The 14,705-nt window shown below is 31.2% G+C and overlaps 4 protein-coding genes across 4 annotated transcripts; 1 reads left to right on the plus strand and 3 right to left on the minus strand.

The window, feature by feature from the left end:
• The first annotated feature begins 4,303 nt into the window (after positions 1-4,303).
• Positions 4,304-4,988, plus strand: LOC112522746 (protein C2-DOMAIN ABA-RELATED 10-like). The gene is made up of 3 exons (XM_025132046.1): positions 4,304-4,420; positions 4,509-4,604; positions 4,680-4,988. The coding sequence occupies exons 1-3, from the start codon at positions 4,304-4,306 to the stop codon at positions 4,986-4,988; spliced, it is 522 nt and encodes a 173-aa protein (XP_024987814.1).
• Positions 4,989-5,266: 278 nt separating this feature from the next.
• On the minus strand, positions 5,267-5,969 carry LOC112523539 (kirola-like). Its single transcript, XM_025133181.1, has 2 exons — positions 5,755-5,969; positions 5,267-5,625 (listed from the first exon to the last, which is right to left on the minus strand). The coding sequence occupies exons 1-2, from the start codon at positions 5,939-5,941 to the stop codon at positions 5,351-5,353; spliced, it is 462 nt and encodes a 153-aa protein (XP_024988949.1). The 5' UTR covers positions 5,942-5,969; the 3' UTR covers positions 5,267-5,350.
• A 1,585-nt stretch (positions 5,970-7,554) lies between these two features.
• LOC112523428 (kirola-like) lies at positions 7,555-8,552 on the minus strand. The gene is made up of 2 exons (XM_025133025.1): positions 8,201-8,552; positions 7,555-8,085 (listed from the first exon to the last, which is right to left on the minus strand). The coding sequence occupies exons 1-2, from the start codon at positions 8,385-8,387 to the stop codon at positions 7,811-7,813; spliced, it is 462 nt and encodes a 153-aa protein (XP_024988793.1). The 5' UTR covers positions 8,388-8,552; the 3' UTR covers positions 7,555-7,810.
• A 4,858-nt stretch (positions 8,553-13,410) lies between these two features.
• LOC112522747 (MLP-like protein 28) lies at positions 13,411-13,984 on the minus strand. Its single transcript, XM_025132047.1, has 2 exons — positions 13,801-13,984; positions 13,411-13,631 (listed from the first exon to the last, which is right to left on the minus strand). Exons 1-2 carry the CDS (start codon positions 13,982-13,984, stop codon positions 13,411-13,413), a joined length of 405 nt encoding a protein of 134 aa, XP_024987815.1.
• Between the last annotated feature and the right edge of the window lie 721 nt (positions 13,985-14,705).

Genomic DNA, 14,705 nt, shown 5'->3' on the forward strand with positions numbered 1-14,705 from the left:
TTAATATAATTTATTTGCTTGATTTTTCTGATATTTCGTTTTTCGAATAAAAAAGGGGTTCATGTTATTTTAATTTAAAAATATTGTTATAAACGTCCAATTAATCATATCCGTAAGTAATATATATTTTTTGAAAAAAATATTATATATTTAAAACTGGAATTAAAGTATAATGAATAATTAATGTAATAAAATTGAAGTGTAAAAAAATTAATTTTTATTTTATTTTTTAGACTTAATTACGGATTTGATCTTTCTAGTTTGTTTGGTTTTTAAGAAATTGGTCTCTCGAATAAAGACAAAAGAAAGAAAAAGGACGAAAATGCCCTCAAGGTTAACGGAGTTACTGGATGGCCGTTTAGAGGGAGGGACTAATTCTTTACGAAACGACATACAACAAGTCCTAATCTGTAATAAATGAAGTTTCGGTACCAAATCCTGGATTAACTTAAATATTTATTTCTTAACCCGGCAAGGGCAACTAGGGGTGGTGTAAAATCCAAAAATTCTAACTCGAACTGAAAATAAGGTGTTTATGCAAAACCCAAGAACCTCAAAATCCGAAAATCCAAAACCCAACTTCTGGGGGATATTTGGGTTTGATCTTTGGCCACCGAATCCTTCAAAAACCCGAAACGTATATACATATATATTTTAAATATTATATAAATATATTTATTTAACTAATTATCTATTTGAAAATCTTATTTTCTAACCGGTGTTTTCTAATTTCGGAACTTACTGTCAATTTCATCAATTATAACTCAACCCGAAACCCGACCAATCTGAAGCTGAAGCAATCCGAAATCTTAAACCTAAAATTTGGTCTTGGTTTTCTATATCCGAAATTCGATCCGATTTTTGGTTTGCCCACCTGAATCCGCTCGATGCACGCCTCTACGGGCGACTATAGTAGGGTTTTTAATTGGATTGGAAACATTGAACAACCAAACCTAATGTTTGCGGTTTGAAAAATCTCAATCCATCCCCATCGAAGCCAAAGTTCAACCTAACCTAACCTGAACCATACAGATTGGTCAATAATATTCTCATAATCTTGAATATGTTGTTTTTCTACTTATAATTCCTTTTACATCGCCAATCATTTGATACAGCTTATCCAAACTTCTTAAATCTTAGATATATCACATTCAACTATTTTTCTTAATTTGCAAATATATGTTTATATTTACTAAACATATATACAATGAGTTATATAGAGATGAAGAAGAGAATGACAATATATGTATATGAAGATGGTACATGATTGTGTAATTATTTAATATACATATCAAAATGGACTTAACAATCAAATTAAATTCAATAAATAAAAGGATAATGATTACATCGGGTTTGGTTGAGTTCAAAATGATCGTAACCCAATTTCAATCAAATACCTACGGTTTGAAAATTTATAACTCGACTACACATCGGGTTGTTTCAAATTTTATTATTTTACGTTAAGTTGTTTGATTAATCGGGTTGATCGAGTTATGAGCATCCCTAAGACTATAGTTTCTTATAAAAACCATTGTAGAAGAAAACCATTCTTTAATAGTGAGCCAGACTCAAAACCAAAATGAAGTAACGGACCACCGGGCATAGTCGTGTCGAGCCAAACTGTTACCCACCTCGAGGACTTAAAAACCCCAATGAGCTCTTAAAGCATTCACAACGTAATAAGAAAAATAGATAGTCAAAAAGTCGTCAAATCGTAGGCCATTAAATGACGAAATATCGGTCAAATTACGTGGTTATAAAAAAATGACATTTTTCAGATATAATATCAGATTTTTGTCCCCCATATAAGATACAAATAATTTTGTTCGTATCAACAATTATTATAAAATATTAACATTCAGTGATTATAAAAAATATAATTTTTATAAGAAATATAAAAATATTTATTGGTTAATTTATGTATTTAAAAAATAGTAGTAAAAATTATAAATCTTCACGTAATTTCATATTGTGTTAAAGGTAGTCATGGTAGATTGTGTTTACGGGTTACGAGTTGTGAGAGTAGAATTGTTTGATTTTATAGAGTAAAACCATGGCATTTGGTTTTAAAACAATTAAAAAACCAGTCAAAATTGTCCACTGTTTATTAAAAACACCCTTAATTATCAAATCGGTTTATACACTAAAAGACGAAATAGCATTCAAGCCTGATGGTTGGATCGCCCCCGGGAGAAGATCCAAGGTTAGGTGGGGGCGATCCCACTTCTCATACCAAACAATGTTTTGTCACCTAAATCAGATACATGTGGGACCACAAATTAATTTAAAATTATATTTTGTACTTTTTTGGTCAAAGAAGGTGTGGATCGCCTCCCATGATCAAACATGCCTTCCCGGGAGGATCCTATTGGTCATTTTGGTAAAACCTGGAAAAATAACCATTTTGTTAAAATATGAAGTGTATTTTGACTATTTTGGTGAAGTTCCCTTGTATTAATTATTTTTTAATTATTATTAAATATATTTATTTATCAAAACAAAAATATAACAATCCTAATATTATAAATTAAATTTTATTTTCCTTTTTAAAAAATTGTTTTAAGTTAGGATTTTCTTTTAAATGACATGTAAGCTATCCCATGTATAACAAGTTATCTTATGTGGCTTCCATGTCATTTTAAATTTGACACGTCAACAAGGAAAAACCTGTTCGAAAGATTACAGGTTACCCAATGCTATAACGGATAAATTTTTGAAAGTATGATGTCTAATAAAAAATATTTTGAAAGTATATTGTTGTAATAAGAAAAACTGAAAGCAGAATGCTATAATAAGGAAATTTATAAAAGTAACTTGTTATTTCGCCCATTTTACCTTATATTTTAATTATTAAATTATTTATATATTGTCAAACAGATTATGGAAGACAAAAGCCCATCTTCTTCTACATATAATTTAATGGGCCAAAATGGATTGCTCCATTGTTAGTGTGTCAGACTGTCAGTTACTGAAAGCCCATATTCGTAGCCCAATGGGCCACAGTTTTGACATGATTTTTTTATGAACCTGGATATTCAACCCGTTATGCGAGCCGACTAATCCTAACGCAACCAACTGATCCTAACGCAACCAACTATTTTGCAGATAGACTGGAGTCACCGCATTTAAACCTCTATGACCACAAGGGGAGTTTTATTCCTCATTGGATTTGAACCTGAGACCTCCATGTACTTTTGACCTTTGGAGGCAAACTCAAACTAATCAGACATCACCCTTGTACTTTTGACATGATTTGCGTCTCACATGAATTCTACATGGTTTAAAATTATAATTTTAACTAATGTTTTTAGTATATATTAACTTTTTAAAATCAACTTATGTATTTCCTTTGTATTGATTCTGAATAAGAACCTGAAAACGACATTATCTTATGTATATCTAGAAGTCTTAATAAAAATCGTAAAAACAACACACACACACACATATACATAGGATGTTTCAAATGCAATCATCACATTTGTATAACCAACGCAACTCAATCAATTGAGATATTTATGAAAATGATGATAGTTCATTTATTATGATTTGAATATTCATAGAAGATCACTAGGGTTCATCAATTATGATCAATACTTTATATTAGAAAACAATCTAAACTTTTATAAAATTACATATTCATCAAACTAAATAAAAGGTTGAGATTGAGTTTATTGGTTGTACAAATATAAAGGATACCATAATAACTCACCCCCTCCTCTCTCTCTCTCTCTCTCTCTCTCTATATATATATATATATATATATATATATATATAGTTTGTTTCAAATACAACCTATTGCATTTGTACAACCAATGCAACCCAATAAATTAAAATATTTATGAAAATGACGAGAGTTCATTTATTATGATTTAAATATTTATGGAATATGAATACGGTTCATTAATTATGATTAATACTTTATAATAGGAAATAATCAAAACTTCTATAAATTACATATTCATCAAATTAAATGGACAGTTGAGATTGAGTTGTATTGATTGTACAAATGTAAGAGGTTCTATAATAACCCCCCCTCTCTCTCTCTCTCTCTCTATATATATATATATATATATATATATATATTGTTAAATATTTTCTGGTGAAATCAAAAATGGTGTCTCAACCTCACATATACTATGGATGGAGGAAGGGGTTTGACATGGTCTCCTTATTTATCTATCAACCATTTTATGTGAACCTTTCTATTTTCATTTATCAATAAACAAAAAACCAGAATTAACTAACCTTTTCTCACTTTTGTTCAACGTATTTAAGGTATTAAGACTAAAATTACAGAGATCGAATGGAAGGGGTGATGGGCATTTTGAGGCTAAGAGTGAAGAGAGGGACAAATCTGGCTATACGTGATAGAACCCGTGGCACCAGTGATCCGTACGTGGTCGCAACCTTGGATCATCAGGTCCATCTTTAATCTATTTCTGTAAAAATTATGATGTTTATATGTCTATAATTTAACACATTTCAAATTAATTTGCATTTAAACGCAGAAAACAAAGACTAAAATAGTGAGGGACAACTGCAATCCTGTGTGGGAAGATGATCTGACGCTTACCATCAAGGACCCCAAGGTTCCAATTAAACTTGTAAGTATTGCTGCAATTTGGCTTCTACATCTATAATTATGGGAATAAGTAACGCCTATGTGTGTTGTCTTTCAGACGGTGTACGATAAAGACACATTTAGCGAAGACGATAACATGGGGGTAACAAGTGTTGATGTAAATCCATACTTTGAGTGCCTGCAAATGGGCTCGAACTTGCACCATCTCCCGGTTGGTACTAAACTTGAGACTGTTCAACCCAACGAGCATAACCGCCTTGTAGAGGAGAGCCATATCATTTGGAATAACAAGGCAATCACACAAGATATGGTTCTTCGATTGACCGACGTGGAAAGTGGTGAAATTGAGGTGCAAATAGAGATAACTCCTATTGAGAATCACCGTTTAAGCATTTTCAAGACCTGATTGAACTACAATGGTCTAATTCAAGTGGCTGGATCTGCATCTATAAAAGTTTTGGTTGTCATGTAGATTTATATATAGTGAAATTGTAGAGATATAAGATTACGGTTCTTAGTACGGAGAATTTAGTAAAACGAAACTAAAGTACGATGCATCCTCTTGTTTTGTTCCATGCTTATTTTGATATCATAGCATAATGTGCAAAGCATAAAATTAGAAGATCGTTTAAAATTGATTTATATATTCATGGGAGGAAGCAAGCATACATGTTCCCAATCAAGTAGGCATAACTATGACTGGTTTATTCTTGAGGTTGCTTTATTTGTTTAATGGGGTAGATGCAGACAGTGAAGCTGTATATGCATCTAAATACTAGTGTGATGGGCATCAATTTCCATGATAAGTTCCATTATGTAGTCCATGAAAACAGTTGGATAAGGAACACTTGCATTCAACTTCTCAAACTCAAACGTCCAAGTAGCCAACTGTCGACCATCTGCATGGGGTTCGACATGAAATATGTTGGTGAAGGACTTGTACAAGTCTTCCACAAGATCTCCTTCAATAACCTTCATCACTATCTTGTGGTTTGTCTCGTCAACTTCTTCAATTATCTCCTTAAGAGTGTTCTTTTTACCATCTTTTTGAATTTCCATGCAAATTGAAAGAAAAAAGGTTCTTGTTCATAAACTTGAATCCTACAGTTATGGAGAGCTGAAGAAGCTATATATGCAAATGGAACAACAATAAGAAGGGTTAAGTTACATACCATGGGTATAGTTCCAAGAGATGACGGACCCAACAGCTCCTAGTTGACCATCAAGGATATCACACCCATGAACCTTAGCTGGGGTAATGGAAGCAAGATCATTTGGTCTGTGCCTAAGAAGATCATGGAATATATCTCCATGTGAACTGATCTCTATCTGCATCATCAACTTTCCGATTAGAGCCATCAGAGGTTTTTAACAGATTCTAAAACAGCTTAATTTGAATGTTCAATTACACACGTAACTTTGGCCTTATATAGACATAACCCACTGAACCCAACCCCCTCCCAATTTCCACAAGTCTTCAATATGAACAACAACATCTTCAATCAACAAGTTTGATATTCTATAACATCTTTCAAATCCAATTAGGAATAAAAATCTCCTTGTGGTCACGAAGATTCAAATACGGTGACTCTGAGCTATCTACAAAACAAGTGGTCATTAGTCGGCTCGCATAGCGGGTTTGATATCTAGGTTAATAATTTATTTTTTAATAAATATTTGATATTTGATTATTGACATCAATTTAAATGTTTATTTTATTTTTATTATTATTATTATTATTATTATTATTATTATTATTATTATTATTATTATTATTATTATTATTATTTATATTCAACACATCGATCTATAAGTTCGTTTTCAAGTTTAGCCATGCGTGTTATTAATACCCATTAATAATCACTAATTAATAACACCACTTTTTCTGAAAGAAAATAAAATAAAATTCAACGTGAATTAATATTTTTGAGTAAACTACAGCAATTGCCCCCATGTTTTCTTTCCACTTCAGTTATTGCCATTATTGAGAAAAATTACACCAACACCCCCAACTTATTCATATATTTTCATGGATGGTACTTGATCCTAACGTTCGTCCCAAAATGTAACGGGCGGTGGCCCATGCATGAAGTCGGACTTATAAAACTTTCATACGTTAACATCATTTGATTATAAGAAATAAATTTTAATTTTTTTACAAAAAACATTATATAGTTGAAATTATAATTTATTTTTGAACAAAATGCATCAAAATATAAGAAGGTTTGTTGAACGATTTTTTTTCCTCGATCAATAGAAAAAAGTTCTAAATTTTCTATTTTATATCCCATTTTGATCAATAACATGATGGTCGAGTAAAATTTTATGATGTACAACAAATCATCAAGTTTTATTTTAAAATCGAAATGAAAATTAAAGGTTTCTTTGGGACTCTCTCCCTCTATTAAACATGGAAAAATGTCTTTCCCCTTCGACGATCCCTCTTCAATGAAATTACCGTATATACTGGTAGGGCCGTCTTTTAACATGTTATTAGTATATGATTTTGAACAGAACCCCTAAAAATTTGGGGATTAATTTTACATTGTTTAGAGTCTTCTCATTTACGAACGTAAAACTATAGTCCACCTCAGTTCCTTTCTAATTTTATCAATAATACGGCTTATCACCGGCTCTCTTTGTATATATGTGTCTGTGTTATCCTTTGCAATAAATTCAAAAATTTTAAATGTAAGAGGAGCTTCAAAAGATTAAACAAGGGTCATGGGTGATGAAAGTTTCACAAACTTAACCATAAGGGTGGTGCCTGATTGGTTTGAGCTTGGCTCCAAAGATCAAAAGTACGTGGAGGTCTCATGTTCAAATCCAAGGAGAAATAAAAATCCCCTTGTGGCTACAGAAGTTCAAATGCAATGACTTCGGGCTATCTGCAAAGCAAAGCAGGTGGTCCCCCTGGAATTAGTTAGCTTGCATAACGAGTTGGATATCCAGGATAATAAAAAAAAAGTTTCACAAACTTACTACAATCATATTACAATCACTCCTGGACCTTAGAGGACATCCAAATACAAACAATATAAACCCTAGGTAACTTGAAACATACACTTACGAATCATGGGAAGAAACAAGCATACATGTTCCAGTTAAGTAGCCATATCTAGCTACCACTGCTTTATTCTTCAAGTTGTTTTATTCATTTCTTATTTAAATCAACTAAATGCTGACAGTGAATCCCCCTCTTGTTTCGAACCTGAACTTGCATATCATCTATTGATTAGTGTTATGGGCATCCATGTCTCTAGTAACAGCCAATAAATAGTCCATGAAGTTAGTTGGATAGGGCACACTTGTGTTCAGCTTCTCAAACTCAAAGGTCCAAGTAGCCAACTGTCTGCCATCTCCATGTGGTTCAACATGAAACATGATCTTAAAGGACTTGTATAAGTCTCCTAGAAGATCTCCTTCAATTGTGTTGAACACCATTTTGTGATTTGTCTCGTCAATTTCTTCGATTTTCGTCTTTGTAGTTTGCTTTTTTCCATCTTTTCTCCATGTGAATGAAAGAAATTATATAAAGATTATTGTTTGTTATATAATAGTTTAATTTATTTGAAATAACTTGAAACTATGGTTGAACAACAAATGAGGGTTACGTACCGATGGTATAGTTCCAGCAGAAGACGGAGCCAACAACTCCTGGTTGACCATCAACGATATCGCAACCATGAACCTTATCAGGAGAAATGGAAGCGATATCATGGGGTCTGTATCTAAGAAGATCATGAAACATGTCTCCACATGAACTGATGTCTTGGTACATGATCAACTTCCCGATTCGACCCATAGAGATCTCTTAATCCTTTAAAGCTTAACTTTTAAAAGACTCAGAAAATTGGTTTCTTTGAAATGTGCAAATAAATAATAGGAAACTTTAACCTTTATATAGAAACAGCCGACTACCCCAACCTATTTTAAAAATACAATTTAGAGCTGAATCACAACCAATCATTCAGATGATTTACTCAATGCTATATCAATAGTAACACCAACTGTCCCGTCTTATGCCCATGCACAATCATATTGGTATCGAGAAAAAAACTAAATAAATACATTTAATAAAATAATGATGTGACGTAGGTGAATTAATAGAGATGAGTGGTTCTTATTCTCCGTTGTTCTTCGGCCCCTCCCCCTCCTTGACTTGATGCCCTCTAACGGTACTTTAAAACAAAACTTAAATCGACGCCAAAATCAGAACTACCTGCTGGTTTTTAGGGAGACCCATGATACAAAATATGGGTTTTAGAACCATTAAGAGTCAGACTTTTTTTTTTACTAAACAAGATTCACCTCTTAATGATTCATATGTGACATCTTAATGGAACTGTTAAGAGGTAAACAAACAACCCCATAGATTTTCTAACATTTTTAGAAGATGAATCATCTATTATGCTTTCATAATCAAGATTTTTCAGAAACTTGCTTTAGATCGAATCTAAAGGCAAGACATTTAATATCTTTTAAGTCGTAGTTGATCGTAAAATAAAATATCAAAAGTTTTAGCATTGAAAAGAATAAACTGGATGAAAAGGAATTATTAAGCAATAAAGAACGATAGATTTAATTATAGAATCAATTCATATGATTAAATTAATGTGGTCTAAAAAAACCCTAACTTATAAACCATAAAAAAACAACAAATAAGATTTAAACCTAGACAGGTAAGACATACTCTCAACCCAACAATTAATTTCTTTAACCAACTCAACTACAACACATTATCTATAGAGGGGGGTGGTTGAATTATTATGCAATCCTTTTACATTTGTATAACTAATACAATTTAATTTCAACTGTCCATTTAATTTGATTAATATGTGATTTCATAAAAGTTTTGATTGTTTTCCAATATAAAATATTGATCATAATTAATGAACTCTGGTTATATTCCATAAATATTCAAATCATAATAAATGAATTCTTATCATTTTTATAAATATCTCAATTAATTGAGTTGTATTAGTTATATACCCCAACAACTAATTTCTTTAACCAACTCAACTACAACACACACACACACACACACACACACACACACATATATATATATATATAAACATACTCTCTCTACCCAACAATTAATTTCTTTAACCAAATCAACTACAACACATTACATATATATATAAATAATCACATGTGATATTATTATTTCATCACATATGATACATATGTGATACTAAATCAGAGACGCAAACGACTTTTGGCGTGATCTTGGTTGCGGGCCAAGTCGTTCTTACACCACTAAACCCCCTCGCATATGTATTATCACATATACTAAGGGTGTTTTTGATGTGATATTATAATCCATCAAGACCATCAGATGTGATGCTAAATCATAGACGCAAATGACATTTGGCGCGACCTAAGTCGTATAATACGTCGTCCGCACACCACCAGGTTCCCTCATGTGTATTATCACATGTGATAAGGGTGTTGTAGCATTCTCGTAAAATAAAGGAGTTCTCGTTTGAACCTCCATATATATATATATATATATATATATATGAATGAATGTTTTGTTTTGTAATTTAATTTTAATATTTATAAGAAAAACATTAAAAATTATGGGAGCTAGGGCCTCGTCTGTCAGCACCACCTCATGAGACACCCTCAGATATAAGGCAAACATAAAGATCAAGGTTTAAACCAGATGGCTTTGAATTATGTCAAGATAGGAAACTTGAAGTTAAAGTTGCCTGTCATATACTTTAATTATCTTGAATAGATTAACCATTTCTTTATTTTCCGCTGCGGCAAAGATTTCTCTGTATCAGGTACGCATCGCAAGAGCATATGAAACACTACAAGTGACGGAGATACGCGATTTAAATAACAGAAAATCCAATAAGAGATCTCCTCCAAATCACTGGTATGGCTAATGACTAGCACTTCAAAAGACTAAAATCCCATATCATGCCTAAAAAAATATATGATTGCCACAAAAACACTAACATCCAAGATAACTTCATCATATAACCGTACATATAATTAAGAAACATAACATGACCATTAAGTTATCAATTATCGAAGAAAAAGAATCCAAAATACATCTTCAATCTTGCTACCGATGAAGGATTGAAGATGTATTTTGGATTACATCTTCAATCCAAAAAGAAAAAGAACCGACAATTTGAGAAAGTCGATGAAGGATTTCATCATCTTATATATGGTTTCATGCGATCTGTATATTTCTTCTACCAACTCTTACTTATTAATATGCTAATCTCCACTTTTTGTCCACCAATTGAGTTCCATTCTTTAAGATCATGTTGCTTCACAAGATACGTTCTCATTGTTGACTTCCATTGATCAATCTATTTAATTCAGATTTTTATATACATTCTCATCAGATGAATTCTTTCAAACAACTTGAAATTACCCACAAAATGAGTTGGATGATCAAATACTACCATATTTAACTATTTCATTAATATAATACTAAAAGTTGAAACTTGTTTCTACTAGGAATACAAACAAATTATGACGTACTTCATTTATTGTCCTTAGGATAATATTAGCTCATATTATCATCGTTGTTAAGTTATCGAACTAATATACCCCCATGATTTCCTGATTTAGAACCAAATATACAACAAATAATCCATCCACATGGACTGAATAAGTTGCGATTTCCATTAAATACATTAATTAAGCTGCTAATAAACATACCTTTAATTACTTATCCAATATAACAACAAAACTTACTTGTTCAGCTTCCCATCAAGATGTTGGATATCAGATTTCAACATGTTTGTTTTCAATTACTTCAATTCACCCCTACGATTCATTAATACCTCATTTAATTTATATATCACCACTTCATCCATCAAATCAAAAAGAAAAAAAATAGCGTCTCACGTTTCCCCTCCCCAGCCCCCCCTTCTCCCCCTCTTAACTAGATTTGGACATCCCTAATTGTAAGTAGGGACTCATGTTCCATTTTCGATAGCAAATGACTTGTACATATTTTAATGTATCAAATACAATAATGAAGCGCATTTCTTATAGATATATATTATATATAAATATTCATTCTTTTGCAATTAAATTTATTAAAAAATATACACAAAAATCTCTAAGATAAGGTATGGATCAAGTATATGCTATGAATGATGTCCACATGGTACTTACCTATGACTATGAGGACAGACATTACATGCACTGCGGTAGAGATGTACAAGTCCCAAGGCACACAAACATTTCACACATTATTGGTAGAGATGTGAATCCACTCTTTAAATCCATCAATTAACTCCTTAAGCTTGTGATATCTCACCACTTTTCATATTGTTTATTTATCAGTAAAATTAAAAAAAGTCGTTTATGTACATGTGTTATCTGTAATATATATATATATATATATATATATATCATTCATGTACGTACTAAACAAGCTTTATAAGATTGATGAGTACATAGACTATGTTCAAAAGTGGAAAAAATGTGTATCAACCCTTGAATTCTTTTGACCACCACTAATCTTTTATACGTACTAAACAAGCTTTGTAAGATTGAACTTTTTTGTACAGGAGACTACGTACTAAACATTAGCAACCAAGGTGAGTTTTTATGACTTTTGTGCTAACTAGGATACATGTAATATTATGACTTTTTGGCATTCATGCATTTATGTTAGTACGATTTTCGTGATACATCTTTGATATATACTGTTTATGAACATTTTTACATGATATGCATGAATCTTTTTGTTAAACGCAAGTGCATAATATAGTTGGGACACCATGCTATCTTATGATTGAGACACTCAGCACATATGGTGCATTTGGTACACTCGACAGAGACAGGACATGGATCATTGTTTCATGTTTGACATGAATTTTATGTGGAACAGACAGTAACAAAGTGGAACAAAATGGAACAGACTTGTTCCACCCCTACCCCATGGAACAGGGTGGAACATACTTATATTTTTACCAATATAATCTCAAAATAAAACTTAATTCTCTTTTAAAACATCAAATAGGTCTCTTATTTACATTTTATTTATTTTTTAAATTTTATTTATTGTATTTTATGTTCTTAAATTTTCATTTTACTGTCCTCAAAATATTATTTTTATACGGTTTGTATATTTTTATTAATTTATATAATTTATTATATATTAATAATAAAAAATAATGTACAAAAGAGATAAAAATAAAAATAGAAAACTACATAAACTTTTTATTTGGTGTCATTTTAATTATTTTGACGAAAACTTCAAATGACATATTTTGTTTTAAAAAATAGTTATTCTATTATAATTTAATAAATTACATGAATTAATTAAAATAAACAACTCATCAAGGGTAAATTTATCATTTTTTACTTGTTCTGTTTTGTCCAGTTCTATCTTACCAAAGGTTGAACAATTGTTCTATCCTATCATGTCATGTCCAGTCCAGTCTTGTCTTATCCTGTCTTGACACCAAACACACCCTTATGATCATGTTTTTCCTTGTAAATAATGATTTAATTTGATTAGTAAACGGGAACAAGGATTTTCTTTAAATCTTATCAAAATTAAAACCAACTTGTGAATTGATTCATATTTTAATTAGTTTGACTTGGAATAAGGTTTTATTCTTTGTAAATTTATAGAAACATACACTAATACATACATATTCATGGGAGGAGCAATTAAGCAATAAGCATAATTAAGTAGCCATATCTAGCTATCTCTAGTCTCGTTTATTCTTAAATTTGCTTATATTATATATCCATTCATCTTATTTAATCGGCAAAATGCGCGCGGAGCTTGAACTTGCAGATCATCTATTAACTTAATGTTATGGGCATCCATATCCCTAATAACACGTACCCAACATATAATTATATTTATAGTCCATGAAGGTAGTTGGATAAGGAACACTTATATTCAACTTCTCAAACTCAAAGGTCCAAATAGCCAGCTCTCCATTATCCTTTGGTTCAACATGAAATACGAGCTTGAAGGACTTGTACAAGTCTCCCAGAAGATCTCCTCCAATTGCGTTGAACACGATCTTGTGCTTTTTCTCGTCAATGTCTTCAATTATCACCTTTGTAGTTTTCTTTTTTCCAAGCAAAACGAAATAAATTACTTCTTGTTCATTATATAATTAACTACAATTTAGTTGATCTGAGATGACTCAAAACCTACGCAAAACTTATAGAAGAAATTATGGTTGAACAACGAATGAGGGTTGCGTACGTACCATGGGTATAGTTCCAGCAAAGAACGGAGCCAACAGCTCCTGCTTCACCATCGACGTCGCAACCATGAGCTTTATCAGGTGAAATGGAAGCGAGGTCGTGTGGTTTATGCCTAAGCATATCATGGAACAAGTCTCCACGTGAATTGATGTCTACGTACATGATCAACTTTCCGGTTACAGCCATATAGATCTCTTGATTCTTAACGGTTTACCTTTTTAACAAACTCGAAAACCACTTCTCTGTTGGAGAGAGCTCATTCAAAATGTGCAGATATACAATAGAAAGCTTTAGCCTTTATATAGAAACAATCCACTGTCTCAATCCCTCCAAAGTCCCCAATTTTTTTCTTATATATATGTTTATGAGATTAATTATGTTTTCCAAATGTTTTGATATTAATTTTATTGAATAATATCTTAAACATTTGATTTTTAGTTTATAGGCTTTGTTATTTATTTTTATCATTATATGTCAAAAATCTATAATTGAAAAATCTATAACATTAATCATTTTTTTTGGTTTGGAACAAACAAAAATATAATAGAATAAAGTGGAACAAACCTGTTCTACCCTTACCCCATGGAACATGGTGGAATAAGGTGGAATAGACTTATATTTTGTCAATATAATCTCAAAATCAAACTGAAATTCTTTTCTAAAACATCAAATAGGTCTCTTTTTATTCATTCTTTAAATTTTATTTATTGTATTTTATGTTTTTTAAGCTTTCATTTTGCTATCCTCAAAATATTATTTTTATACGACTTCTATATTTTTATTAATTTATGTAATTTATTATATATTAATAATAAAAAATAATGTACAAAAGAGATAAAAATAAAAATAGAAAACTACATAAACTTTTTATTTGGTGTCATTTATATATATATATATATATATATAT

The sequence above is a fragment of the Cynara cardunculus genome (assembly GCF_001531365.2).
Source record: "Cynara cardunculus var. scolymus isolate 2C chromosome LG 12, CcrdV1, whole genome shotgun sequence".
Classification (NCBI taxonomy): Eukaryota; Viridiplantae; Streptophyta; class Magnoliopsida; order Asterales; family Asteraceae; genus Cynara; species Cynara cardunculus.

Bases quoted from the DNA above. Each gene is read 5' to 3' on its own strand.
- LOC112523539 (XM_025133181.1), bottom strand. From the start codon at position 5,941: ATGGCTCTAATCGGAAAGTTGATGATGCAGATAGAGATCAGTTCACAT. The intron at 5,626-5,754 runs GTATGTAACTTA...AAATTCAAAAAG, and splicing joins CTCTTGGAACTATACCCATG to ATGGTAAAAAGAACACTCTT.
- LOC112522747 (XM_025132047.1), bottom strand. From the start codon at position 13,984: ATGGCTGTAACCGGAAAGTTGATCATGTACGTAGACATCAATTCACGT. The intron at 13,632-13,800 runs GTACGTACGCAA...TGATAATTGAAG, and splicing joins TTGCTGGAACTATACCCATG to ACATTGACGAGAAAAAGCAC.
- LOC112522746 (XM_025132046.1), top strand. From the start codon at position 4,304: ATGGAAGGGGTGATGGGCATTTTGAGGCTAAGAGTGAAGAGAGGGACA. The intron at 4,421-4,508 runs GTCCATCTTTAA...ATTTAAACGCAG, and splicing joins TCGCAACCTTGGATCATCAG to AAAACAAAGACTAAAATAGT. The intron at 4,605-4,679 runs GTAAGTATTGCT...GTTGTCTTTCAG, and splicing joins CCAAGGTTCCAATTAAACTT to ACGGTGTACGATAAAGACAC.
- LOC112523428 (XM_025133025.1), bottom strand. From the start codon at position 8,387: ATGGGTCGAATCGGGAAGTTGATCATGTACCAAGACATCAGTTCATGT. The intron at 8,086-8,200 runs GTACGTAACCCT...CATGGAGAAAAG, and splicing joins CTGCTGGAACTATACCATCG to ATGGAAAAAAGCAAACTACA.